We start from the raw sequence: 24,629 nt of genomic DNA on the forward strand, positions 1-24,629 counted from the left end.
GAGCGGAGGCGCGCGGCAGCTGCGCGAGAGGCGCGGAGCGCGCAGTAGCGAAAACGTGCACGGGGTCGGGGTTGGTCTCGGGGTCGTCCGGCGACACGACACACACGGCTGCGGGTCCGTCGTCCGCACCATTCGGGCGCGGCGAATCGGGCGGTCTGCGGTGGTGACCATGTAAAAAGGGCCGCGCCAGCGGCAAGCGGCGGCGGCGCTAACATTGTGTGTGACTTTCCGCGAGGCGAGTTCTCCGTTCTCCGTGTGTGCGACGAGCGCGACGCGAGGCGCCGGTGTGCGCGCTCCGACTTGCACCTTCTGCACGCGAAAAATCGGTGCTCTCGCTCCTCTACGCCGTACGTGTTATCGCGCACTTCGCACATACGCGCGCGCGCGCATACACACATACGTGCAAACAGGTACGTATATATATACGTATACGTACGTCCGTGGGCACACACGCGCGCGCGCAAGACGGACACACGTGTGCGCGTACCGCGATACACGGTGCGCGAGAGACGTTTCCCGACGCGGATCGGATATGGGCGTACCGTGTCGTCGCCGCGAAATGCGCGTCGATTGAGCCGCGGATCGAGCTCTCGACGTTCTCCCGATCGTGTGACGTTCCAGCAGGAACGACGACGATAACGGTGTGACAAGTGGGAGGGGAAAGGGGGGCAGAGGACAGAGTGCGAGCGAGCGAGCGAGCGAGCGAACGGAGGAAGAGAGCGAGAGGGTATGGAGAACGCCATGCAGCCGCTACTTCCACCGCCACCACCCCCGCCCGCCTTCGACATGCCACGGAGCAGCACGGAGCAGACGGTCACCCACGAGTTGATATTCGGTACGTCCATGCTACTTGCTTTTTACTCCGCCACTTCTCGCGAGAGCCTACTGTAAAGAGTGTATAAGATCTCGAAGCTCCGGCGATCTCCGCTGATCGCCGCCGAATCGTGGATCGTGCGATCGAGGGAGCGATTTCTCCCCCCCCCTCCCCAGGTAGAACAGCAATGAATTAATAAAAATGACGATTTCTAGGTCGTTTTGCCATCATATTGACTTCATTGCGACGACTCTCTTTCCGACTTGGATCTCCGTTCGACGATGTAGAAGCGCGCTTCGCGATCGCGAGCTCCGTCCGAAGTCGGCGCATCTCGGCTTCGATATATCTTCCACCGCGACCGCGCGAACATCATTACTTCATTACGGTACTTCGTCGTCCTGACTTTATCGGACTCGGACTCGCATCTCAATGTCACTGACGCTGCCCGAATACGTTCCGTTCCGTTACGCAACCCGTTTGACACGCGTCGCCGTCGCGTCTCCGTATACTCCGATAGTAATATCGTAGGATACATATCGCGCGAGGAAATATATCGGCGTGTGTGTGTCACTTAATAAAACGTTTCGGATCGGACGAATATAGGTAACAGCGGCGTAGCGTTGCTGACACGCGCGCGCGCGCGACGCGTCGCATAAAATTAAAACTTGCGACGACGAGAGAAGATGAGTTTTTGCGCCGTCTCCGGTCTCGCGTTTGAAAATCGTTCCCGCTTGAAGGAGAGGAACGAGGAAGGAAAAGAAAAAAAAAAAAGAGAAGAACCCTCTCGCGTCGCTCTCTCGATCGCGTTGTTGCGTCAAGATCGCCTCCGAGAGGCGCGCGTGGCTTCCCGCCGCTAGATAAATAGGCTCTCTCTATATTTAACCGCGGTATGTAAACATAATCAGACGCACAAGCCGTTCGAGAAATTAGGTCTGATCCGGTCAAAAACGCGCTGTCCCGCCGCCAAAAATCATTCACTCGCGTCCGCCAGATCTGCTGGCAAAGGCAATGCTTCGGGGGTTTCGGTATCCGAGAGATCTCCTTGATCTTATTTCCTTAATAATCCCGGTCTCACAGTGGCCACTAAAATTCGTTAGGCTGCATTCTTTTGCTTTTCGCTCTCTTTTCCTCGGTTTTTTCCAAATTTTTTCCAGACGTCAAAGATATATGCGCCGGCTGGTCGAAGAAAGGTATAAGACGTTTAAATTACTAAAACGTCTTTTCTTTTGTCTTATTGTCTCCAAAAGACATTCTTTTCGTCGATATCTTTACAGAAAGAAATATCGGTAGAAACCTTGCTATTTTCATCGGTTAATTGTTAGGAACGCATTTTTCGTATATTGTTCGTTTTAGCTTATTGTTAGAAGATATCTCTCGTTGACAGCAGTTGTAAGCTCACTACCTGATCAGTAACTTCAGGCACTTTCTATTTCTTAGGGGAAAAAAAAAAAAAAAAAAAAAAAAGCGCGATGTCTTCTGTTGAGGCCGGTTGGTCTTAAGACTTTTGTCTCGACTTTTGTCTCTTTCATCGTTACCTGTCTTCTCGTTCTCATACCTGCTAATTGATATTTCTGAACGTACCTCTGATCCTCCGAAAGTAAAAAAAGTAATCTTGTTAAGTTGTTTATACAATGGCAAGGAAAAGAAAATTATTGCCTTTTTTTTAAATTATTGAACTTTTTTCTCAAATGTCTCTGTCCATCCTCATCTGTAGATAATGAATTATCGGAGAATTGTTGGTTAAGAGAGTATTTTATCATTGTATATTTTACTATATATCGTCTTGGCTAGAAAGTTATATAGGTAGGTTTTTCACGGCAATAAATAAATATTCCTAACTGTATATAAAATGTGTGTATAAATGTAAATGTATATATATAAATATTTCTATATTATATTTATTTTAATAAATTGTATGTATCATAAATATATATCTATATATCTTTATATATCATACATACACCTACATCTCACTCATTTGCTACAACAATAACAGATCTCTAAGAACAAATTTTTCCAGAAAATGAGTTTGAACGTTTTGAATCATTAAAATTTTGTAATATCATTTTTAAATGCGATTTTGGTATAATAACTTGTAGAGCAGTAAAAATATCATTAGCTCTTTATTCAAATACCCGTCCTTTTTTGACATACAATTTTAAAAATGACAATTTTTGAGTTATGTTGCAACAATTGTGCGATATATATTGTGCATCTAAAAAATATATATTATTAATTATTGTAACATTCACCTGCGAGTACACCAAACAAAAGTAAATTATAACATTGCTTAATATTTATGCGTCACGGTATATTTAGATTATAGTTTAGAGAGAAATTACAATTTTTTAGATATCTCACATCACTAAAGTTACATAATGACGTAGAAACGCTGTGAAATTGTTTGTCACGAGGCAGCCAAATATATGCTCATAGCCTGGGACCAGGAAAACATAATTTGTTTAGGTATAGTTTCATCGAGGAAACATCGTTTTATCTGTATCGTAGTATCTCATAGTTTACTTTCTATATTTTTTTCCAAAATATAACAAATAGCTCAACGATATTAAATACCTGCCTCGTTGAATTTCCATTTAACAAATTAATATCAATTATATAATTACATGCCGTTAAATAATTCTACCACTGTTAAATTAATTAAATCAAGTGCTGCAATTAGGTTAAGTGTCCGATTTAATAAATTTTAATCCTAGTATTTTGCGCGCGCGCGCGCGCGCACGCACGTGTGCCGTTTTAAAATGAAAAACAAAAGGAAATAGGAGGAGAGAATTGAGTGCGACGATCACGTGAGATATATATGATCAAGTGTACTATCAACTGTCGTTGTTGTTAGCGCGGTATCGTAGCCACGGAGTAATATTACATCGTGGACCGGCGCCAATGATTAAAGGCCCGGCGTATCTCGACGGTTTTCAACGTCGTATAGCCGATTATTTATTCAACAGAAACGACGTGCCGCCACCTGTTAAAATGCACACGAACTCGTTGAGTGAACATTCCGCTTTGCTCCTCGCCGTCTCTCCCCGCCTAGATCTCTCTTCGAACTTTTTTTATATGCTTGACATTTAATTTTAAATGTTACGTAGGTGCCACCCAGAGCCCGTGATACTATTCACAATTGTTTGACAATTGCGAGTTTTTGCAAACAGAGAGATGAAGGAAGCAGCAAAGTCACGGAATGACTCGCGGTATTCGTCGCTTCTGGGAAATTATAACTCTTTATTCGGAAAACAAAGAGCAGAATGAATGCATGATGATGAAATGCTGCAGCGAGATTGAATCCTCTGAAGTTGATTTTCCATTACCCCTGAATCTAATATGTTTTACTTACTTTGAAAAACTGTCAATGATTTACAACAAAAGTTTTATTTCTGAATTTCTTGAAATTTACTTAAAATCATCCTTTACCTTCTCGCCAATTTTATTTACGCTTCGCTTACAGTAGTTTACAGCAACGATAATCAGTATGTTCGTGAGAGATCTTTTTGCCCATGCCGGAACATAATAATATAATTCGAGAGATAAAGTTACATCATATAACTTTTTAGTACATAATTTTAACATCTCTCGATTGCTCGTTTAGCTGGTCCTTGAACTTTCTTCACTGTTTTGAGACGCACGAGCTTGATTTTTTTATACATCTTATATAATTTTCGATCATTATATATTATTTCTATTTAATCTTCCACGTTATATTTGTTACTTTTGATAAGGCGACTTTTTAGACCGCGGGATACAGCAGCGAGAATTCCGTTTGCTATCTTTCGCGCTATTTGCAAATGACCGAATGCTGGAGTAGTTACGCTGTTATCACGCGAAACACGATTAAATCGTCTTGGCTACGGGCTACGAGCGCACCCGCGAATCCTGTTCTCGTCGAGAGCATCAGAAATAAAAAACCGCGAAGCCGGCCGCGCGCTCGCGCCGTCGTCTTCGTCGTCGGGTTTTCGATAGACGATATCGCCGGAGCCGGTTTCCACCGACGACGTTGGCTTCCCGGTGACAAACCCGCGCGAATGTTATCCAATCGACCGCAAATGTCGCCGTTAAATCGTGACACCGAAGCTCTTTAACCGTAAATTCGCGCGATTGACGACTGATGAATTTTATCTTTGGTTCATCATTTATGGCGTACGTAATTCATTATAATCTCTCGTTAACAGTTGTCGCTCACTGCACGCTAAAATGTTAAACGCAAAAGACCTGCAATGGTTACGAAACGAAATTCCTGTCTAGTAAATAATTTTAAATGTGTACCTTTTTTTTTAGTTTATTGAAAGAAAACTTGCGTTGGGCTTCGAACAATAGGAATTCGCAGCAAATAATTGCCAATTTTTATTGACATTTCATATTTATTATAATTTACAATTATATTGTACTGCTGGAATATTCAATGTATAATAATGTCATTATAAATTATAATCTTTATATAATTCAATTTTAAGCGATTACAAGAATCGCGTTATTTGTTAAATAACGATCACGTAAATCCAACAATCACGGATAAACTTTTAAAATCATTCGGGCAAATTGAAAGTTGAGCCAAAGGAAAAATTCCATACTACCACTCCACCATTGAAGCCCCATGAAATATTTACTAAAGGTCAAAGGTAAGCAGAACGATGGTTTTCTGAACTTTAGCCCCGTGCGTTTGAGCACACTGAAGCAAAGCGCATTATCGGCTTGTAAATTTACGATTGTAAACGATGAATTGAATAGCCTCTGTAAATCACCTACAGAATTGTAATAATAAATGTTTCTCATAAATTTTTCATATCTTAACCTTCGGAAAAACGTGATTTTTCTTACCGAGAAAATTAGATCTAGAATCTATTATTGATATAACAAATTTAGGATCTATTGTATTTCCTCCAGGGAAATTTATTACATTATACATCTTATATCGTTTATCTTACGTTTTGCTACTTAATTTACTTATCATAAAGTCATATTAGTAAAAGTTAATAATTCTCGCAATACAATATTAGTATTTTTCTCTTTTATGTTGTCGTCCGATGATCAGTCAAAATTTGATCAGTGTGTGAATTTTTGAAAGGGAATTGCAGGGAAGGGAACCGAAACGTACTACACTCCGGCAAAAAGTCAACAACTAGTTTCGAAGCTTTCGAATATTTGCAATGGGCGGTGTTCCTAAAATTTTCGAAATGCCGGCTTATTTCGCTCGTATATGCTTATTTGAATAAACAACTTTTATGTACACACTAGGAATTCCCAATCTGTAGCCTGCGGGCTGGATCCGGCCCTCGTGTGTGAAGTCTCATGTTAATAAACGTAAATAATTGTCGCAACAAAATGCTCGTATTTTTCTTTTTTATTTTGTCGTCCGATGATCAAGTTTTATCTGGCACAGCTAAGAAATCAAAGGCCAAGAAATTTCAGCGTTATAATATAAGAGAATTTTAAAATAAAGATGTCTTGTTTTTATATGATTTTTTCAAAATAAAACTTATTTGACCCTTCGGTGATTACAAATATTCTAATATGGCCCTCTTGAGATAAAAAAAGGTTGAGAACCTTGAGAACCTCTTGGGAGATACACCATTCGTGAGTAAACATCCGTTCGAAAAAATATGTTAAAAACAAAATTAGCATTCATTATCAGTGCTTCAAACGCATCGGTATCTTTCAAAACACATACTTCAAAATACATCCCAAAACTCTTGAGTCTTATTTTCACATAGCCGATCAAATTTAAAAAATTTCTTACTTATTAAAAATTTCGGTTGTGAAAATAAGATTCTTATTAAAAAATTTTTAATTTCTTATTTAAATTTTTTATTTTAATAATTTGATAAGATTATTATTACATAAATAATTATAAATTATTTGTTATTATTAACCAAATTATTTTAAAAAGAATAGATATAAAATGTCCTAGCTATATCTTTTGAAAAATATCGTGTGATCTTGAATCCTCTCTAAATTTCTTTCGTTTTAGTTGTTAAAGATTGTTTGTATTAAAAATCTTTTTTTAATGTATCTTTATAATTGTTTTTGCATGTAACATATTCTAATTAACGATATCGAGTAAATATTGAGAAATACTCGAATTTTCATATTTTACCATAAAAATGATACTGTAAAAGAGATATGTAAACTTCTATAAAAAAATAAGTGTTAAAATCACACGATTTATAATGGAAATGTTTATTCACTTGTTATTCATGCGATTTTACATACCGTTTTTTTACAGTATTTGACGTACAATGACATATTTTTCATTCGGCTAATTAGATTAATTGTACGAAGCAAAGTACGATATTGCGGCCAATGCGCATCGCATAGGGGGCAAAGGGTTATCCACCCTGTGAGAAACACGGGAGTTCCGCGTGCTTCGCGTATGATATTTCATTGTTTTCCTTTTCTTACCGCACGACCGCGATACCACACGTCACGGCGACCATTATACATATAATTTCGATTTTCTCGAAATTCCTGGCCTGCGCGAAGAGCAGTTCGGCGTTCGGAGAGTCGCGTTATGTAACCTCGGGGCGCGGCGTCGCGCTAGAGCCGTCCCTGAAGAGGGGGCCCTCGGTGTTTTCCAAATCAGCTGTTAGCACTCGGCCGAGCAGCGGGAGAGAGGGAGGGTGAGTGGAATCGGGTGGGGTGGATAAAGCGCTCTGGCTCTCGCGTAGGGTCCGTCGGTCAGGTTATTCAGTCCACAACGACCCTGCGCGGCGAGTAGGTACATCGTGTGGATTCTCGCTCGCGCCTCGTGTACAACTCCGCTCGTATTGTAGTGCGTAACGCGCAACGGACACCGACAATCTCGTCAGAGCGTCGTGCGCCTGTCACGGCGAGACCGCAGACTTTCGCGAGGACACACGCTAAGTGTGGATCTCGCGCGTTATCGAAACACGGGACTGTGTTACTGTATACGGGTGAAAGTGAAGCTTTTTAAAGCCGAGGGACTGGATATACGACGAGGTGTCCGAAATTGTTTCCCGTTGCGTCAACGTTCGGCAGTGTCGCACACTGGCGACCTTCGATCCCGGAACCATCCGGCGTCGACGTATCCGTGACCGACATTCTCATCCTCGTCCTGGTCCTCGTCTTCATCAACTCGGTCGAAACGCGGTCGGAGGTTTCTGACGAGAATTCCCGCAGTTTCTATCTGACAATAAGACTTAACGAGGATACGGATACCCTGGGCAGAGACAGATACTCATTCGTTCTGGTCAGACCGATAAAAAACTACGCGGGATCAACACGTCGCGGATAGCCTCGCATCTGTGCTTTTCGAAGCACGCGTCGACGTCTTCGGCGGACTCGCACTCCCGGGGAAAAACGGAGCGAGATATATTCGCGAATCTGGTCAAGGCCCGCCGACATTTGTCCGACGATCGTGCGAACAGCCGGACTGCGAGCGTGTGTCGCTCGCCGCATGCTGCGCGCGGTGGTTCCCTAAGTGTGTCAGTAGGATAACTGACGGCGTTTACGTTTCGTTTAACCGACGCGACGCTTCGCGATCGTTGCGCGAAAAAGTTCGACTTATGTCGATCGCCGATCCACCGTCCCCCGCCTCTTTCTTCCTACTTTTTTTTTGTCTTCATTCCCGCTGACATTGCTTCGCGCCGCGGCGACAGTGACGTACGCGGCACGCATCGTACCCCCCGGGTCCGCCGTTTCGCGATGGAGGAAGAGGAGAGCCTCGTGGTGACCGACACTGTCTCGGTCCCGTCGAAGAAGGAGAGCGGTTATTTCGAGGAAAACTGCGGTGACCTGAGCGACGTAATCTTCAGTAATTACAATCATTACGGGGCGCTCCTCAGCGTCGACCCCGCTGGCATCTTGATCATCAACGAGGCCAGACGTTCGGATCACTGGGAGGAGAGCAGGCAAGGATCCTCTTTTTCTTCCGGCCTGGTCGAGGATATAAACGACCTTGACGTTAACGACTCCGACGAGGCTAAGGACGACGTCGTCAAGGACCCTGAAGATGTTAAGCGCGACGTCGCCGAAGGCTCCGAGATAGTCGTTAACGGCCGCGTAGGCTCCGAGGAACTTGCCTATGCCCGCGAGAATTCCGAGGCGATCTTCCGTGTCCAAGACTCCAAGGCAATCGTCAATTCCGAGGCACCTGCCTGCGTTCACGAGGACACGAAGGCAGTCCTCGACGTTCACGGAGACACCAAAGCGGTCGATTATATCAACGACAGCTCCGAAATAATCGATTGCACCGAAGAGGATTCGACGAATGTCGAGTGTCCAGCGAGCCCCTCCATCATCGTTGAGGACTGGGATGATGTGGAAATATCTGATGACACAGGTAAAACCACCCCCTGTCGATGATAGAGATGTTACATCGTCGTGTCTTACGGATCCTTTTGTTCATAAAAAGCCACGTCTTTTCGTCGTTTGTACTTTGCTCGTCCGTCGATTAATTATTCTTCAATGATCATAGGCTCATTGTCATTATCCCTCGATAGTTCGAAAACAGTCGTCTTTCGTGTCAAGTATGCCACGCGTGTTTGTCGTTAAACTGAAAAATAGATACGATGAATGGGGAGGTGAGTGAATAAATGAAAGGCGAAGCAATATTCTTTTAAGACGCGGAATTTATGTCGACCGGCGAATAATGTTTACTGTGCGTGATATTTAGCAATGGCTTCAACAGGTCGTAAATACATATGTAAGTACGGCTAATAAACCGTAGGCTTCTTAAAACCCATTAGGTATCGATCTGATTGTTTGATATTTCCCCATTTGCTATTGGGTTGCGGCACAGCATTCGCATCAACGCTCGTAATCTTAAAAATTAACAGTTTCTAATTATCTCTATCGTGCTAATTTGTTGTACACACGATTTAGAAAAAATTTCCTTTTATTTATCTTTTTTGACGCTAAATAAAAAGTATATAGAATATATTGTATAAAATAAAATTTACAACTTATTATCTTTGACAATCAATAACACCACCGTCGCAGGTATCGGTTTAAGGCAAAAACTATTAGTTCAAAGGCTATTAGGCGAATAATTTAGTATACTTAAAATATAACCTTTTGCTAACGACGAAGCCAAAAAGCGCCGTCACTTTAAAGGCCATGTATACATATTTTATACGTACTGTATTCTAATATTTTATTCTAAGAATTTGATTATTTTTTTCAAATGGCATAAATTTAAAATGTGATAGCTTTTAATGTCACTACATAACGTGTTTATTCGAACTATCGTACATCAATTAACATATTTTTTTAATAAATTTATCTAAGACTAATGGTGGCTGCGCATCCATCTTACCTGTATGTAAGAAAACGAATCGTTAAAAAACCGCTTTTTTTATATTCAAAGTATCTTCGGTGGGCCATTATAATGGAAATGGTATATAATGAAGGCCAAAAATCATTAGACGAATTTTCATAGCTAGAGATTCAAGGAGCTTAATTTTTAAGCCTATTAAAACTTCGGATGGTTCCTACCTGTCGCTAAATATTCGAAAGCCTTGACCAAATCTTGACTAAATCATAAACCCCAGCGGTTCCGTTAAACCATAAAATATCTTCAATTTACTTTTATCGCAAAAATCTGTTTCAACACCGCAGGTAGTCCGATATGACTAGGATTACGATTTTCTTCGCGACTAAAGTAACAGAAGGGAAGATAAAAAAGAAGGAAGATAAAGAAAAGCGTAAACATAAAAAAATATTCTTTCACTGAGGTTTTATGTTCTTTCTATTTTCAATAGTTTCAGACAATCCAAAGGCAATCTTCGAACAAAGAGAAAGAACTAGGATTTTCCCAAAACTTCCTCAAACCCTTACATTCTATAGTCTATATACATATATTATTCTCAACTTTATTAATGATGCCATGACAGCCATGACAGGTCTTTCAAGATTCCTTTGTTCTTGAGATATTCTCAATTCCCATTGTACTATCTTAAGAATTTGAACCAAGGTTCCAAACTTTTATAACGTTCGCTTCACTGGTATTAAGACCAGTAGGTATACGTATTGTTTTAGGCTCACTATCTTTTATTCACAGAACCCTTGACGATCCGATGACGAGCTTTTTTTTGCGCGTGCATGATTTTTTTTAGCGCGAGCACCCAACAGTTAACTTTTCTCGACGCGAATATAATGCGACTTCGACCTTACGCTCCGTTGCCGCGCGATATTGTCCTTCGTGCGTAAAAAAAAATTTTTTTTTTTATAGACGTTTGTGTTCGTCCCGAAAAGAGAGATCACGTTTCGAAAAAGAAAGATCACGGCTCGTGTTGATTCAGATTGCGCCAAGTGTAGCGAGAACGCGCGCTTCCTCCGTCACATTTATAGTTCACAGAGACTTTCAGCAAATCAATAATCATTTCTTTATCAACATACACTTGCCCTCTTTTATTTCCGCTCACAATTTGCGCTTACATGTTCCTGGAACATACTAAATCATTGTCCGAATCGTTTCTCGTGTGTCACACATTTTCGTACTGAGAAAATAATAAAGTTCTTTATTTTACTCCCTAATACTTGCGGTAGTTCCGCATACGTGTTTTTTAGCGAAAGGGTGAGGAGTTAATATCACGACAGGAAAGGGGGGGAGATCTTAATCACTTTCTCCTGGGTATATACAACGAGAGACATGACACGGCTGAAACGCTCAGGTTTTGCGCACTTTCGAAACCAGCCGTGTTGTTATTCTCAATTGAGGGAAGCTCGTTTCCGAGTCTCCGAGAAACGGCGCGACGTTTTAATTTTATCGTTGTACTAAAACGTTGCGCGTCCGCGCGACGAGAGAATTGTTTTTCGCGTCAGTAATATTTATATCCGATTTCAATGTTCGTTCGACATTTAACATATATACGAGAAGCTCGCGGACGGGACGGTGTGTCGATAATCGACAAAAAAATCGTCCCGTTTCGTATTCTTTGTTCGCGCAATATCTATGAACGAAAGAGTTGAATGTCGAAGGCAGCAACCCGAAGGCGTTTCTTTGCCTGCGAGCAAGTTTAATCGACACGCGGAAAGGTGGTAGCTCCATTCTCGTCGCTCGCTCAACAACCGTACCGCATCTGCAAGTGCTATGGGAGATCTAAAAATAAACCGCTATTATCAATGCGAGAAGCCGTATCGAGAGCCAGGGCAAAAATATCCAATTACAAACATTACAGACGGTTTCACAGAATAGCCTCATTTCTCTCCCTGTCCCTTCAATGATATAAGCCGTCGTGCATTATATAACGTTTTATGCTATCGTGAAAATACAATATATAGGCGCTTGCGCCGCCGTTTATGAAACTGTTTATGAAAGTCGGATCGATCTTGCAATCGATGATAAAAGTAACGCGGCAAGTATGTTTTACGCCTGACACGTTCTCTGCAAGTGCAATTTCTTCTTTCGCATACATTCCGCTGAGAATTATGGAAAAGGAATCGTATCACGTAAAAAGAAATATATCACATGTCGCCAAAAATAAACGGGAAGATGTGACATGTACGTCTGCTCGTGCAACGTGAGCACATCGTGCCAGGCTTTCTTCGCGAAAAAAAGCTTGATAAAATAAGAATTAACTCAGCGTGATGGTTCTTTGCGTGATAGAATGTAACGGTCGTTCGTTACACAATTTTCGTTGCAGACGCGCGTTGTACAAACATTCGAAATTAAACAGAAATGATCAACATGTACGCAAACATACTGGCAATAAGCACTTTTGACGCGAAAAACAATTGTTCGAGAACCGCGTTTTCCAAAGTTTCATAAAACTTTGGCGCAACAGCCGTTCGCGCACGTTGTATCGTATACGGGCCACTTAATATTGCAATCGCAAAACGATTGCGATTTGGAGTGTCCATCGATACAGCATGTTGCAGAGAGTCTCTCAATTACACGGCACATCTGGTCGACAAGAATGATTGCCCCTATCTGAACATCAATAATTTCCTATAGTTCTACGGAAATAAAGAAAAAACAGAAACTAAAGGATTTCGACAAAGAGAAGATCGATAAAATACTTGATTTTCTACGTAATCTTGAACGAATCTCGCTTTAGTAAGAATTTCGGAAACACTCTAATTTTTACAGATTATTTAATGATATTTAAAGATTTGATAAGATAAAATTGGGCAAATTAAAAATACATTTGGGACATCGTTAAAAGTAAATTAGAATACTTTCTTAATGAGACTTCCTGATTGAAAAAAATTCTAAATCGATCAGGAAGTTCGTGAGCGAGACAAGCGGCGCCGCGGCGTTTGTTTGCATATTTACACGTGTACGTGTACTTACTACGTGCCTATAAAAAGAATTCTCGGAAATAAAAGAGGATTCCGTACGATGCTAAACCGATTCGAGATTGGGCACGTAGCTACAACGAGCGACAGATACTCGTGCCGGATGACCGTGAAAGATAGGTCATAATGAAGAAAGAGAAAATAAGACTAAAGTCTCCACGTGTGAATGCCGGAAAAGCATAACGCAACGGACTCGATCAATCTCTAATGCCGGAATTTCGATGAACTTGACGTAACGAGACGCGACGGAACGCGAAGTAACGTAAAACCTAAACACATTGTTTTTATATGCGGCTGATTACGATCGACTTTACGTAACGCATATAAAAACAATGTGTTTAGGGTTACGTTACTTCGCGTCCCGTCGCGTCCCGTTACGTTAAATTCATCGTAATCCCGGCATAATAACGCGTGCTTCGTACGGGACGTGAGTTACCGATACAAAGGATTCAAACAGCTGTTGTTCTATAAATAATGCAAGGTTGAAGAATAAACCGGTAAATACTGGTACGAAGTGATAAACTCTATCCCTCTGTCCTTCCATTTTCATGTTATTTTTACCCAAATACTTTTATGTATATTTTATGTATTTTTCCTTGTTCCCCTCGGGCACGCGAACGGATTTTAGCGATTAACAATGCGACTGACTAACATTACATCGCAATTTGAAATTAAGAGATCTCGCCAGATTGAGCATCGAAGACTTAAATAAATTTGAGTTTAATAATTAAATTTGAGTATTTAATTGAGCTTATAATAAAATATAATTTTAGTGAAAGAGTACCGAAATGAATATCTTTGACGAACGTCCCTTGCACACAATTCCTTTTTATTTTTATCAGAAAAGTATATAGAAATTAGATGCGAAGGATAAAAATGTGATAGGTCGGAAGTGTCGTCTGGTCGTTCTCTTCATGCAAGTACACGGCAATTCATCGTAAACTTAGAACGGTGCTGTAATATTTTTCAACGATGCGACGCGATATACGATTATCTTGCTCAGAGGTACCGAGTACGGTTACGTACGTACACCCGATACATCCAGTGGCGTAATATTTGCCTTGTTTCTATTACGAAAGTTTCTCCACCGAAAACGCTGTATTGTAATATTCGCTCGACCAGCAAATACTTCAATTATTGAGCGCGTAATTATGCGGCCACACGCCATTTATCAAGCGAGGAATTATTAGGCCATAAAAAGACGAGATTTTTGCGCAACTTTGCGTATCTTCGTTTCGAACGAAGAGAGAGAGAGAGAGAGAGAAGAAGAGAGATTGCTATGCCGTTCAGAATTGTTGATATGAACCTAATTGTTAATCACATTTTTATGATACGGTTAATACGATGGACGTTAGTTTTATGGGCACGATTTCTAAGCTGCTTTTGTAACATGTTTATTCAAGTAATGTAAAGATTAATCGATGCACGATATACGGCAATGTTATCAAGTTTTACAAGTTTTGATGTATAGGAATTGCTTATTTGAAATATAAAGTTTTGTGGAGTTACATATAATTTTAAAATTGAAATAAAAATTCTGACAAAGACTCGATTTTGAATCTGTTGAAGAATCTTAATTTAAGAATGTTTTTTTTTTTATATCTTTTATCCAATTTTCAGCTCTTCATACGATAAGCAGTCGAATTTATTTACATTTTAATCAATTGCAATGGACGACAGTTTAATCGCCGAGTTGTTTAACAAATTTCTCGCTTTCGATGCAACATTTCACATTTTCATGATTGTGGACAATCGCAGTACATAGTTATCGTTGGTCTTTCCATTATGACATAGCGCGTATTGACTGCTTCGAGATAAGAGAAGATGATAAAAGCAAATAATTGGTTGATATAGCTCTGCGTGTATGGATTTCGATGTCAGAGTCGCGCGAAAATGATTTCAATGTTTGTTTGCAACGAAGGCGATTCGACAACTCGGCACAAAATATGCCTTTCAGTAGGATTAAAGATTGAAATGTATAAAATATTCAGCTGTAATATGGTGCACATAACTTTTTCAAGAATTTGAAGAAAAAATTCAACTCTTGTAATGTAAAAAAAAAAATTGTTATTACGTCCGATATATCCAGTGTAATTAATCTTTTCAAGTCTTCTAATAGTGAGTTCGATTAGTTGCACATCGGCAGCTTAAATATCCTATGAAGTTCCGTAGAACCGTTTCGGGTTTCTTCTTCAGAGAAAACTTACTTGATATAATGAGTAGTGGGGGAATCAGGTAGATTCTTGGAAATTTTCAGAGAAGCTCTAACGCAGTACGGTGAGCGGAGGGGATAGAATTTTCCAAGACTTGTGTCATTGTGTCAGTTAGGCCCTTAAAGATAGGAAAAGTTCTGAATGGTGGGGACAATTTCAGCTATTAGGTCTTTAGAAATTTTAACGGCGGCCAGTCCGGTTCGCCTCAGTCGACCGGTGCACGTGTAGTGGAAAGCAACCTGAACTGTCGCGAATGCACTACGCTGCAGGAAAGCCGTTATCGAACGGGCTAAAAGTGGCCTCTTCTCAATTCGGGTTCCTACAGCAGAATTTCCGTTTATCGTAGGCGGAGGGAGAGGCAATGCGCGAAAACGGATTTTTCGATTTCTTCCAGAACTCAAAAAAGTTTTAGTATTGTGATATTGTTTGACATTGTGAAACTTACGTGATTCAATTTTTTTCTGCAAGATGGCCAAGACAGGTCAGTCGGACACAGCTTTTTTTTAATTTTTGACATTTACAATTTTAATTGGGTTGCTAGGAAAGTTCTGGCCGCCTTGGGAACCCATACCATGAACGTTTATTTTGTACAAAACCAAAAGTTGATTAATTCAAAAAGTAGACACCGTCCGCATCGATGACCTTTCGCCAACGCTCAGGCAGATTTCGGTAGAAATTTTGCGAATGTTCCAGTGAACAGATTTTTCGTCAAATCCTGAAACGGCCAGAACTTTCCTAGCAATCTGATATTTAAGCCTTAAGTTATAAAATTATTTGCGAAAATGAAATCCCTTCCGATTTAAACGCCATAAATAATGTTTTTTAAATAATGTTGTTTACTTTATTATAGTATATTAATTCTTATTTTATACTGCTCATAATTAATTAATAATTGTTAATTATATATATTATTATAATATAAAATACGAAACAATTAAGAAAACATTCGGCATCAGTTTCAAAAAAAAGGAAGGCTATAAATTATAAAAATTTCAGCTTTGTAGTTTTGAAGTCTCTTTGAGAATTCAAGTATTTTGTTAAGTTTAAAAAAAAATTTCAAAGAAAATTTTTCTGAAAAAAGAGAAAGAGAGAATGTCAAAACAAGGGATCACATAAATCAAACCCTTAGGATGCATTCCGATTAAGTTTCTTTGTTGTCTTTGTTTTCTTTTTGAGACCTGATGGTATTCAGAAAATCTTTCCTGTCTGAAATGAGAACGCAAAATTTCATGAAAGGCTAAAAATAATTTTCACTTTGTAAGTGATGGATAAAAATAAAAGTTTATAAATAAAAAGACCTCCTCTCTCTCTCTCTCTCTTTCTTTCTCTCTCTCTCTCCCTCTTCTGATATAATAAAATTTAATGTGAATAATATGTAGATAATACATTTAAATATTTATTATAAATAATTATATATGTCATAAAATGTATTGGTCCAATTTATTATATATAAAATAATATCGATTTATTATAATTTACTAATATTTATATTTCTAAATTATATTATTATTATGAATTTGTGAATGGAGGAGCTTTATATGTATATAATAACATAATAAGCATGAAAAAAAATGTAAAGAGAAAAGAGAGAGGAAATTATATGGTAGAGAATCGCGTGAAAAAACATTGTCTGGAGGTCGAGCATATTTCTGCGAGCTTTATGTATGTATAACGTGTAAGGAATGTCGAGAACGCTGACCCGACAAATTTTTAGGAGTCACCGATTTCTTGGGAACTCTAAGTCTCGTGTCGGTTTTTCCGCTCAAAATTGACAATAAATCTGTCAATTTGCGCTCGCTATAAATAATAAAATTAATCAGGTGCCATAGTTTTAACAATGCTCCGTTGTTGCTCGTGCCTATTTTCGAATTACGCTATAGTGGCAAGATATCTTAAAAATATATAACGTCTCAGAAATAGAAAAGTGTATTCATTGCTTATCGAATAAGATAACGAATTAATTAAGATAATAACGAACCCAGGACCATTGTGTATAACGCACACGCGCGCGTGAGAAAGAGAGAGATATGGGGGATTCACAAAATTCTCCGAGAGGTTTATTTTAAGAAACTTTCATGAAAAAAAAAAACGGTTTGATTTATTAAATAGCAGTTTATCAATATGAGGGCGAACCCCCAGATTAATCCTTATATAGTCTATTTTCCTCCCGGTAAATAGCTGAGCGTCTCCCACTTCGCATAGGAGCCCCGCGCGTGTCGCGACACTTAAATATTAATTCGCCTCACGGCGTAATTATGCCAGAGGAAAGCCGGCCGCCATATCGGCTCCGCGGCAACGGCGGTGACATAACGTACGTACCGCGTATTACGTGCATGTCACCCGCGTTGTCTCTCTCTCCCGTTGCATCACCGAGTTTATCGACAAGTCGCGCAAGAACATCCGCGACAACGGACACAGCCAGCGTCGTCGTCGTCGTCGGGGCGACGCGAATAATTGATAACGAGAATAATTCGCTCGGACCGTTTAATATTTTAACCTTCCAGGTAGGGAATTCTCGGGACCGTGGCAACACAACGGCTCATTTCTCCCCCTCGTTCCTTATCTATAATATTTCTTCCCCCTTTCTCTCTTTTTTTTTTTCCTTACGAACGCGTTAATATTGCATAATAGTTCGCTCCGTCGAACGCGCGAGCGACTCTGAATTTCCGAAGGCGTTGCAAATTCTTTTTCCGCGCTCAGCGACGCGATCGCGAAACTCACTGCCTTACTAAAGCATCGCTGCCAGATATTTTTATCACGCGATATACACCGCACAATAATGTCCCCGCGATGATTATAAGTGTGCGCACGTGTCGGTGAATGTGTTACGTGATGGTGATGCAGTGATTCTCAGACTGCGATTGCAGATCTTTCCGACGCGACGCGGCGGATGGTTTCCAGTCACTGGAACGTGTAATCGATCTCCATATAGTTTGCGATCGGACAATATTAGATTTCTCATTGACTCAAGTTATAAACTGAAGTTATAAATAACTTTATTCACACATGTGATAAATCAAAAATAAACCTCTTCTCCGATCTCTCGCTCGACGTCTCTTTTCGAGAGAAATCGATGCGATTTTAATAGAAAATAAAAAATATAACACTCGAATCTAAACTGTATATATCTCAGAAGCCTAAAAAATGTCGCAGAGTTCGGCAGCAAATGTATAAGTATTCTGTGCATATAGAAAGCTATCCTTCGGAAAGACATTAATACAAATTCGAGTGTCTAATTTAAATTTACAATTTGTAAATCGTATAACACACGTGTATTCCACAATGTTAAATTAATCGTCTACTAACTAGTTATTTAGCATACACGTGCAATATGCTGCAATTATCTCATTGATAAATAAATATTTATTCAGCGAGACTAAAAGTTATTTATCTGATTGAAGAATGTATAATCGCATTGATATTAAATAAAATTAATCTTAGAAGAATGGCACTAATTGTAAGATTTATCCTCATATCTCCCGATATTCCATTTCGATTGATATTCTGATTAATATTGATACAATTATTTGTCAAGGATTAACATTTTTTTTTACGCACTAGCAAGAAATATACTGAATCACTTATAACTTAAAATGCAAATACGTTGGTTGTTGTGCATTTACCTCAAACGTTAATAATTTAATACAGCGATGGAGAACTTCGATCTATATAACACAGAGAAAAATTGTCAAGACTTTCTCATTATCTTTTTCCATTTCACTTTAAAACTTTCTTTCTCCAAAATCTGTCTAATACCCTTATTTTTGTATCAGGCCTTTCTTCTTTCTTTAATTACATTTTTCTTCGCAAATTGTTGTAAAAATGCATTTCAGAACCAATCGACCCGAGCAAAATCCCAATGTCACAAATGTAGTACGGTCGAATGCGATTATTGTCGAGTACACATGAACACATGCGCGATGCGGGCTCTATAAATAGAAAGATGCTTGGTGCTATATGCATACGCGAATTGCTAAATTTAGACGCTTTCAGGGATTTTTGCAGGACGCTCGTGCACACCGCCAACACGAGTACCCAAACAATTAGCGGCCAATTTGTACGGATTAGCTTAACCAGTTTTTGAAAAAGCTGCATTATGTAATAATCGTATATAATACGCTCTAAATCTAAATCGTTTCTCTCAAGAGCTTCTCTCGCGTAATTAACAGACTGTTTTAATAATTAAAAATATTCTCGCAAAACGATATAACTTTCACTTTTTAGAGATAAACGAAAGTAAAATTTATCTCTCATATATTCGTGACAGCAAAAATTCTTGTTTCTCTTTAAGTTGAGATTCCGACCATTTTTACGAATATGTCTTCAGTCTAAATGGAAGAATATCTAGAAGAATTCTGGAGACACAGTGCTAAATAATAAATTCTAAATGGAAAGATACCATCGATGTTCGTGCTATAACCGTCGCGATTCCGTGGCGACCTTAGAACCGTTTTTCCCGTTATCGATGCCAAGAACCGAAATGTGCCACGTGGCCTACTTAATTTGGCGCCCACACGTCAATTTTTTCTCTACCTATAGTAATCATTAATTATTCGCGAGCTTTCCATTAAATTTCTATTTTTAATCGAACTCTATTGGCTTCGAATATTACTTGTTTGACAGTCGTACCGTTAAAAGTAAAAAAATTTGCAGCATTGATTAAGTGCTGGATATTAAAATACATAACTTTTTTGTATTAACGTGTATTGTATTTGGTCTTAATAATTAATTATAGTTATAAATAATAGAAAATGTATCTCAAAAGTGAGATCATGTCTCAGTCTTTATACATTTGACAGAAAAATTATATATATCGTCTATATACTTTCTCCATGACAAAATAATTCTTTATTTTTAAACAAAAGAAGTACAGCAATGTAACAAATACAATGTAAAGCAATAAATGTGCAAAATAATATATACAATATATATAAGATCACGCGACATTAAACTTTAATAAACCCAATTTTAAACACATAAACGCATTAAATGACTATTTATTTCCTTCTTCTTTTATACTACTTTTTGTTTACATATATATACGCACTAATCTATATTATACATTTCATTTGTCAATTATTTATATATGCATTTTATTATTTCGTCAATTAGGAACGCGATACGTTCTGGAATAATTCAATAAAATACGAATAATAAAATAACGAACAATAAGCTTAATTACGAAGCGCTAATTATTCGCGATCGAAATACGGGAGAATTAACGTATAGGGATTAAATTTTGGAAAAAGGTTTTCTGTTTGCGCCACACACACAAGAGTTCTCGAGCCGAAACTGGCCGAAGTGAAATGTGAAAGTAATATGCATGCTCCTGAGCACATTACTCTCGCGGAACACGCGAAATCTTACTAAACGAGTTACGCGCCACACTAAAAACCAATTTCACTCGCTCCGAGAAATACAAGGAAAACGGAAGAGTTCGCTTATCATCGATTATTACGGATCAGGGACACTGCCACACTATATCTGGAAAACTCGCGTTACCCATACAGATATTTCATCATTATATATAATTGAATGATGTTGTTTATTATTCGTTTAACGATACGGCCGAACGAGGAAATTTTTATCACTTCTCGCTTGCTGCTCAATTAATTTCACGCACGAAATCAATGCAAAATAAATGCCGGCGTGATTAAATGTCCTTTGTAAGAGAAAAAGAAATATTGTCTTAATATTTACTCGTGCGCATTGGATCGTCAATTTAATGCATTCCTCTTTAAGATATATATTCTACTTGATATATTCCAACTTAACATAAAAAAATTGCAAAAATTTTACGGTTTGCAGAAGAGCAGCTGTACGTAATTAGCATAACCAGTTCTGCAACAAAAGTCGAAAGTTTGTATATAATGCAATTACGGAAATTATCGGGTAACGATAACTAAGTTCGTCGTAAAAATCATCTGGTATGTTAATTTCTCGGATAAAACAGCAATCCGCGGCACGGAGCAATCCGCACGCTATTTTTGCTTATAGGGATGGGGGGGTCTGCGTGACCGTCCACGTGGCACACTGTCATGCAAAATATCTGCATTAGGAGCCAGGTACGCGTCTAATATTCGCGTGCCCCTAGAAAAAACGAATGCGACACGACTGTGTCTCGCTTGCATGCGCCGCGTACAGGCACACACTTCGCGCATGATCGCTAATTTAGTCAATGCTAATGCGTTCCATCGACGATGACACCAAGGTTTAAAACGGCCGTCGATGTAAAAACTGCTCGCGATAATAACCTGATTGTATCTTCTCACGGGCAAAAAAGTGTGGATAATAAAATGCGCAAATAAATGTATGCAGATGAAAGTGTAGCGGATAAGTGTGTCGAAGCCGTTAACATATATATGCGGTTAAAAATTACGCGCGACGATTTAGCGTCCTTCTCCAAGGCAGTGAAGAATCGAGGGCAAATAAATGTGATATTTTAATAATAAAAAAGAAACGGAATACAATTATAGCTTCTACATTAGTTAATTGTTTATTAAATTACTATTTTATATTTTGGGAAGTCGCAATTGATATAGGATATATTTATCTAAAGCGCAGATAGAGTGTTCTAATCATAAAATCGCTTAGCCATTTAAACTTGAGACGCGGAACGTTTTTCAAGGATGTCGCCTCGCTGAATCTGCACGTTTACATTTATACGTTATCAACGATTAATGTCTTTCATGCAAGGTTAATGATTAGGAAGAATCTCCATGTTTTTACACTTGATCTTTGATGCGGTCGTAACGTCTTTTTGTTATTATTGATTGATGCCAGACAATTCATGGGTATATATTAATCTTTTATGCTAATCTTGAAGACTGTAGCATTTAGATCGGCATTGTAAAAAGCTTATTTGCATTTTCAAATGTATTTATATGTAAAAATCACCTTGTACAGAAGCAGTCGAAACTTATTATTTTTCTTTCCTTTCGAATTAGATAGAAAATAATACATGTTGTGTATAATCACGATTATCTTATAGTCTTCTATCTTGAACATGAATTTACTTGCTTTCTATCCTTTGCAATCTATATATACGTTAGGCACTTACGTTTGTTCAGATCTGTCAACATTTCTTTTAATTGATTTCAATTTAGTTGCGGTTAATTCGGTACGAACTGCGAACGCGTAGCGATTAACGACATTAGTAAAAACGATTCTTGATAAAGAGTCTACTTATTAAACGAGGGCTTCTCCTCGCGTGTGAGGCCTTCTTCTCTAACAAAATACACGCGTCGCTCTCAATGCCTGTCGGAAATAGCGCCAGGAGGACTAAAATGTACCTCAAAAGCAACAACGCAAAACATATTTTTACGGTGTTTACGTGTATGCGTTAACGCATTGTCCCATACTTATATTTACCGTTTCAACACGACTTTTTTTTCGTCAGTCGAGGAGTCCCGAGTTCATGGACTCGCGGGGATCTCCCGTTGTTGGCACGGCGCGATCGTCGACGGGGACTATTTTTTCTTGCCCGCCGCCGCCGCGCCGGTCGAGATGTGTACCGGCGAGTAAACAAGCCGATCCGGCGCGAGTTGTAAGTTGTAAGGTCTAAATATAAAATCGCAACAGATCAATATCAAGCGTGCCCCTTTTCCCCCTCCGTCGTGCACGATATTAAACCGATAAACACGGGAATGGATATCTGGAGCGGCCCGTGCCGCGGTTCGTCCGTATCGGGTGTTTCCCGAGGTAATCGAACGTCTTGAAAGAGATTATTGCACGAGAAGAGCGCAACGCCGCTGATCTTATCACGGGTGTCCCCCACGGCTACTTTCGTGTCAGTTCTTGTATCAGTTCTCATATGGAAGCGCGATAAAAAGAAAAGACGTGAAAGGAACAATGACAGTGTCCTGGTGAAATCGTAGCGCGATATGCGGCCTATTGAATTCTTCGCGAGAGAAATAAAATATTCGACGTGGTTAAACATATCTCTCGCCGTCGAAGAACCGTCTTTATCGATGTAAATGTAGATTAGGGACGACATTTCGAAAGTGCTTTCTTCGTCGCGCTCACTTTCGCCCCCCGATTCGCGAATGATTCTCCTCGAGGGAGTTTCTCAGGGAATCCGCGGGGAATTCCGGGGGATGTTGAATTTCTCAATCTCGTCGAATTTCTCAATCCCGCGACAAGAACGGAGAAGATAGTTTTGATCTGTGCGATGAATGGAGCCTCGTGCTCGGCCGTGCCCATCCGTTCGATTTCCCCGCTTATGCTTGCGACGCGGCGCGGCGTTTCCATGTCGTTTCAATTAATTGAGGCAGCGGTTGCTACCGCTACCGTTCGACGTAACCTCTCTCCCTCTTTCTCTCTCTCTCTCTCTCTTTCTCTCTCGAGCCGCACGTGTACTGCCCCACACGTGCCGCGCTGCAGCCACGGTCGCCACGAGTAGAATGGTGGAATGTATGTAGCACCGAGGCAGTACGGTACCAAGTAACGGTTGCGCCACGGTATACCGGCCACGCGGTTCCCCCGCCTTCCCTCGCCGTCCGCTCGTTTTTCGTTAACGTCGCGAAGGGTAGATCCCGGTGGCCTGTTTATGCAATTGTTGTTCGCATTACGGAATGACCGCGGCACGTAACAGATTCTTTTTGTCTTATTGTTATATATTAATTAATCTGCGACTATATAGGACAGATTCTTTGTTTGTCAAGAATCTGACGAGGAAAGGAGAAAAACATTTTCTCGCGGAATAATGTCAATTTGATTGCCAATTACGGATTTTATTATAAGTATTTTTGTCGCTATTTTTGTAAAGAATAATTTTATTTTTCTTTTTAATTACACAATGTTTAGGAATTTATTGAAAAGAGAGTTTCTCTTTATTACTTTTTAATTTCTCGGGTACACTTTGCCATTTGTTTTACTCATAGCGTTATAAAGTTTTACTCGGTCAAGATGGAAATATCGATTTTGGGATAACAATTCGTATTCAGCGACACGCTTTGCCGATAAAATCTGTAATTGACTTTGTTTATAAAATTAATTATAATAAAATTAATTAGCAAATTAAATTTTTGGACATATATACATAGCACTTTTGAAACGATCGTCTATCTGCGATCAATTCTTACACTATCAAATTTATAGTGTCAAATTATATTCAAAATTTGAGTCACTTTCAACTATTCTTACAAGTCGCCATTATTCCTACTCAATATATCGCCAATTAACTAAACTAATAATTAACTAAACGCCAACTAACTAAATTAACTAAACCAATAATTGAAAAATAATATTGTTTTGTGTTTAAATAATAAATTTTCACACGCATGGTACTTAAAAATAACAAAATGTTATTTAACTCAATATGTAACTTTAAT

The 24,629-nt window shown here is 39.4% G+C and overlaps 1 protein-coding gene across 2 annotated transcripts in view; it reads left to right on the plus strand.

Annotated features, from left to right (window-relative positions):
* The first annotated feature begins 63 nt into the window (after window positions 1-63).
* The window catches only part of LOC139808960 (ribosomal protein S6 kinase alpha-5), a 36,981-nt gene continuing 12,415 nt past the window's right edge, over window positions 64-24,629 (plus strand). Inside the window, exon 1 of one of the 2 annotated variants that reach the window (XM_071771515.1) lies at window positions 64-835. In XM_071771515.1, the coding sequence (XP_071627616.1) occupies window positions 730-835 (106 nt within the window). In that variant the 5' untranslated portion in view covers window positions 64-729. Of the gene's footprint in view, window positions 836-7,445; window positions 9,126-24,629 lie in introns of those variants that run through there. The other variant, XM_071771514.1, reaches the window with a different exon arrangement.

This window comes from Temnothorax longispinosus, chromosome 2, assembly GCF_030848805.1.
Source record: "Temnothorax longispinosus isolate EJ_2023e chromosome 2, Tlon_JGU_v1, whole genome shotgun sequence".
In the NCBI taxonomy this organism is placed as follows: domain Eukaryota; kingdom Metazoa; phylum Arthropoda; class Insecta; order Hymenoptera; family Formicidae; genus Temnothorax; species Temnothorax longispinosus.